At 39.2% G+C, this 5,423-nt stretch overlaps 1 protein-coding gene across 1 annotated transcript in view; it reads left to right on the forward strand.

The window, feature by feature from the left end:
* dnah6 (dynein, axonemal, heavy chain 6) overlaps positions 1–5,423 on the forward strand; it is a 54,420-nt gene that overhangs the window by 39,795 nt on the left and 9,202 nt on the right. Inside the window, exons 66-70 of the mRNA XM_035659553.1 lie at positions 1,599–1,734; positions 1,969–2,117; positions 2,578–2,768; positions 2,891–3,051; positions 4,233–4,321. Of these exons, the coding sequence (XP_035515446.1) occupies positions 1,599–1,734; positions 1,969–2,117; positions 2,578–2,768; positions 2,891–3,051; positions 4,233–4,321 (726 nt within the window). The remainder of the gene's footprint in view (positions 1–1,598; positions 1,735–1,968; positions 2,118–2,577; positions 2,769–2,890; positions 3,052–4,232; positions 4,322–5,423) is intronic.

The following is a 5,423-nucleotide window of genomic DNA, read 5'->3' on the forward strand; positions in this document are numbered from 1 at the left end:
CCGTTTTCGAAAAAAAAAAACAGCTACTATTGAGCACAACACCCAGTGTGCATGCCATTGTGCTTGAAATGTGCTGATTTCTCTGGTTCCTCTTCCTCTTCGTCAGACTTAAACCTGCTAAATTTTGTAACTGTAGCTCTATGCTGCAGCTATCTTGTATTGTGACATCTTTTTTTACTAAGTTATAGCGTAACTTCCCCACTACATTCAAACTAGGATGTGTTTGAACTTACATACACAGTAGTTGGTGCAACAGACTGCCGATTCATTGAGAAAAGCAAAATCAGTTCAGCTATTCTGTAAGGTGATTGGCCCACTGAATCCAGAACAAATCGTAAGGTATGAGGCTTAATTGCCTGCAGGAATAGAGAGATAACGGCTTATTTTTAACTGTGTCATGAGTTCTAAATTAAAAAAAGAATGTTTTTTTTTTTCATCCTTTTTGGCTTCCTGGTATTCTTATAATTAAACGAAAATAGGGAAATCTGTTACAGTTTGTTGGCTGGATTCTCTTAACTGCAGATAAACAAGGTACATTTTATTTTATTCCAAAATTCCCCCAGGTTGCCCCCCCCCCTTATGTTGGAATTGAGTTGATAGGGGGAAAAAGTCCTTTGTCACAAAGTAGCAGTCTCTCTCTTGGCCATTTTATGGCTGAGGAGCTACTGAGACTGATGGAAACACACTCAGTGAGCGAGAGACAAAAGAACAGATGAGAAAGTCTGTCTGGAGAGGTTGACAAAATACATATTTCTGTGGAAGAGAGATAAGAAAAATGAGAGTATATGTTTCTCTGCTGTCTATATAACCTGTATGTAGTGCGCTAATAGGCCTTGAGAAATCAACGCAAAAGCCTAAGGATCTCAAGTCAGATATATGGCCCGCCTTGACACAGTCAGTGAGGTCAAATGAGGTCATCTGAACTGAGAGTCTAATTGACCTCAGAGTAGTCCAACCAATGATTTTATTTGAATAATCACCTTTGTTCTGTCTTTTCAATCTCAGTCTCTCTACATATTTCTCTATAATTGTTATCTTCCAGCTCAAACCCCAGTGGGGACGGAGGGAGTGCAGCTGAGGCACCAGTGGTTGGGGCAGTAAAGAAGGGGGAAGGTAGTACAGAGTGATGAATAAAAGGACCTTTGAGATTTGGCTCTGGTTTTATTGATGACTTCAGATGGTTTTGAGACCACAATACAGATCAGTCAGTGCCACTAGGGGTGTATTCGTATGTTCACCTACCATTTGGTTCTCATTTATATGGCATTAGTTAGGCAGGAGGTGCTGCCTGTCAGCCGCCGTGATCACCATGCAAATGCTGTCCTCCCTTTCCTCTCCTTCACCCCTGTACTTCTCTCTCCAGTCTTTTGCATTGTACTTTCAGCGCATCCATCATCACTTCTCTTGCTAACTGCGTTTCAAATTTGCGTATTCATGCCATTACCGTCTCTTAATCATTTATGTCTACCCACCATAGATGTTTTGAATGATCCTCTCTTCACAGTTTTATTGACATCCTTTAATTTTACTTTACTGCCTCTGTACTCAAAGTCTGCCCTGCATCTTTTTCCCATTTCCTTAATCTCTCCTTCTCCCAGGACTATGCAGAACGGCCAGATGTGCCATGGCTAAGTGATTTTTACTGGCAGACATGTTGTGAGCTGGAGGACACACTGCCCTGCTTCAAGGACATCTCCAAGGAAATCACTAGAACGCATATACACATCAAGCTAGGTAACCCAGACCTAGTGTTAATATCCCGGCTAATCTACCAAGAATCAGTCTATGTAGTGCATCATAATGAATATAAAAAACTACAGTGTTACAAAATTCTCTTCACTTCTCTACCAATCACTTTTCTACCATTCTACCACATGGTGTACAAATCTATACACCGCCAGGCAAAAGTCTTAAAAAAACCCATAAGAAGATTTGTGTAGCATTTAATGACAGTCACCTCTCCTTTAGGACGTTTTCAAGCATCTATTAATCCTGAGAACGGGTTGCCTCCTTTTGGGGAGTCCAAGGAGGTGAAGCAGGAGAGCAGAGGCTACTGGAATGAGAGGTTGGGGGCCTTCCAGAAGCTAGTCCTTATCAAGAGCTTTATGGAAGAAAAGGTAAGTGAGGATGAAATCTATGGCAATCAGGGTTTTGGAGATTTTTTTTCGAGACTTGTCCATGTCAGTTGATCTTAAAGATATAACTAATTACACCAAATTAAAATTATGCTTGCTCGGGTCCCTCAGCAAGACCCTGGCAAAACATTCCTCTGTTGGTTGCACTCCCATAGAAAACAAGATATTCCAGCAACTGAATCTTAGAAAATAAAGCCTTCCAGTCTTGTCCTGTGCACTGCTAATAGATACATCTGTTTCATTTTATTTCTATTTATGTCCCCACAATGTCTTCCACAGTCCATTGATTATAACTTCTTTTAGATTTTCTGTTTACTCCTTTCTTGCTAGCTATTCCTACATTGATGCTGTCTCTTTACCTTTTATCTGTCACATATTCTCATGGATATACTGTGCCCCTCTCTCTTTCCTTTATGATTTACTTCTTCCCTCTCTTGTCCAGGCGGTGTTTGCAGCAACAGAGTTTGTGATTGTCAGCCTGGGGAAGCAGTTTGTGGAAAACCCCCCAGTTGACCTGACTAATCTCTACAACGATATGTCCCCCTCCACACCACTGATATTCATTCTCAGCACAGGATCCGACCCTATGGGTGCCTTCCAGCGCTTTGCAAAAGAGAGAGGTTGTCTTGACAGGTAAAATTAGATTGGGGGGGGTAAGACAGTTGGGGTTGTGTGGCAGAATAGAGCTGAATATAGTTTACAGGCAATAGCCAGCAACCACAAACAGAGGGATTCCATCTCTCCCTGTCTCTCAGAGTGGAGTCCATCTCGTTGGGTCAAGGCCAGGGGCCGATAGCAGAGAAGATGATCCTTGCAGCACTAAAGAGTGGCAAATGGGTCTTCCTGCAGAACTGTCATCTGGCTGTCTCCTGGATGTTAGCCATGGAGGAGCTCATCAAGACCTTCACCGAACCTGGTATTACCACACTGAAACACACTACACATGTAACTGCACACACGTGGCTTCTGGCCCATTTGTGATTACATTCTGTACTTTTGCTCCTGGAAATAAGAATGAGTATTTAATTCCATTATATATAAAAAAAAATAAGTAATTTGCCAGGAAAAAGGTGTTTGCATCTAAAAATTCCAAAAACCCAAGACATTACTTTTCAACATTAGTGTGTAAGGACCCATTTCGTTAGTTTCTGTCATATACTGTATATATTTTTTGTGATGGTACAAAGTTGATGTTAAACAAGGCGAAAAAAAAGTAAAAGGTGTATGCTTTTGTACCATAATCACTGTGGCCCCGTCTCACTCCGCTCCAATGACGTCTATCATTTTTACAACCTAGTTCTTGTCTCATTTGTGGTTTGATAAACGGTAAATTTGCTGTTATGCTGTTGAAAAGAAAGTGGGTTTTAGGGAGTTTTTAGGGGTTTAAAGAGAGATGGCTTGTTTCAGACAGAATGAATAGAGGGGCTGCATGAAGGGGCCAGTATGGGATAAATAAAGATGTTTTTGAAGAGTGAGTCATGCAAAGCTACTCCAGTGGAGTCTCAGACTAAGAATATAGAGCTGGAAATGAGCATAATACGACTCCTTTAATACCGTATTAGCAGTAAATCTTCATCTTGTTATTTTTATTTATTTTTGTATTTTTAAGTTCAGTTTAATTATAAAGGTATTGAGGTAGTTTTACTTTATAGTCTTATTTTAGAATAGATCATTTTTGTTGCATATTACAGTCTTTATACTGCTTTTGAATTAACAAGAATATCCCCTAGGCTCCAGTTTAATTCCATGTTTGACGGGTGGACAAATAAATCTCTACAGCCACTGTGTTACATGCCAGAGGCATCGCATGTGTAAATCCCCAGGTGTAAAAAAAACCTCTGTGACTGCACAGGTCTAATGAATGGTGGCTTAAAGCCAATCTAAAAAATATATATAGAAAAATATAAAAAACACACTGCAGTGTGCACACAGCACAATTTAACCACGCTTCTGGGGACGGAAATGACTAAATGATTGTTTCCTTCTTCTAGTGGAAAAACAGTCAAATTTGTCTTTGTATAGTCAGAGTGACATTCATTAACTTCGTTTGTCTTTTGTTTATTGCTGTGAATAATGTTCCTCTCTGTTCCTCTGCAGACACATCAATCCACGAGAATTTTCGTTTGTTTCTCAGTTCTATGCCTACCAAAGTATTTCCTGTTACAGTACTCCAGAACTCTGTCAAGGTACAGACACACACACACACACACACACAGTCCCATTGTATAATCTCACTTTAGTTCAGTTCATTTAATTTTGAAGATTGTTCTGTGGGACATTTTTTCCCACTATGAAAAAATTGTGTTGTTCACTTCCAATGCAAAAACGTTCAGCTTTGAACAAATCTGCATTTTCTCCAGTAAGCCTGCTACAGTTGGCTCCTCAGCATTCTTTTTCATGAAGAGTATTGCAATGCCTTTAACAATATTATATAAAATATTCAGGTAACAGTCGATCCTGCATATATTGTATCTGTACAAAAGACCATTAAGGATTCATTTCAATACTGTTGTGTATTCTACAGATAGTAGGTTGAATGTAGCTCATTAATGACAAAGATAAACCTGATGGTAATATGCTAAAGCATTAGATAATGGTTTGGATAGGGGGTGATTATAGTACATAAGGGAAAAGGCCAAATGGATATGATTTGCATTCCTTTTATTGGAAAGTTCTGTGACATTTTGCATGCTTTGTAATTAGTTAAACAAAATGCAGAACTGATACATTACCTTCTCCTAAAAAGGAAGTGTCACAACATCAGTAAAAACAATGTTTCACTGGTCAACTAGAAGCGCAGACCAAGGCCAATAGTCCACTCCTCTATGATATGCTATGTCTGTATTACAATTTCACTTTCACAATGTTAACAAAGGTGAAAAATAACTTTGTGTATCTGCCCTGTGATTCATATTCTCTCAAAATGTAACCTTCCACCAAGATTTATGAAAATTGGGCCAGTCAAACAAAACAAACATCACAGAAAACATAACCTCCTTAGTGGAGGTAATAATACCAGGCTGTGTTTTTAATTGAGTGGACTACATAAATAAAATGTAATCCATTCACATGTCCCTTAATCCATTGACTGGACACTTGCATATTCAGCTGTCTCTGATCCTATCCAGTACCGCACATTAGGATTCAACAAACAAAAAATAAAGCTCTAGTATCATGTGACTTGATTTCATCAGCAGCAGTAAGGTCAATCTTTCCTTTTTGGACTTCTTTCCCATTCTGTAGTAAAATAGACTTCAACAGAAACTCAGAAACAGTAGGAACACACCA

Source organism: Morone saxatilis, unplaced genomic scaffold (assembly GCF_004916995.1).
Source record: "Morone saxatilis isolate NCDOM2014 unplaced genomic scaffold, NCSU_SB_2.0 Contig17, whole genome shotgun sequence".
Lineage (NCBI taxonomy): Eukaryota > Metazoa > Chordata > Actinopteri > Moronidae > Morone > Morone saxatilis.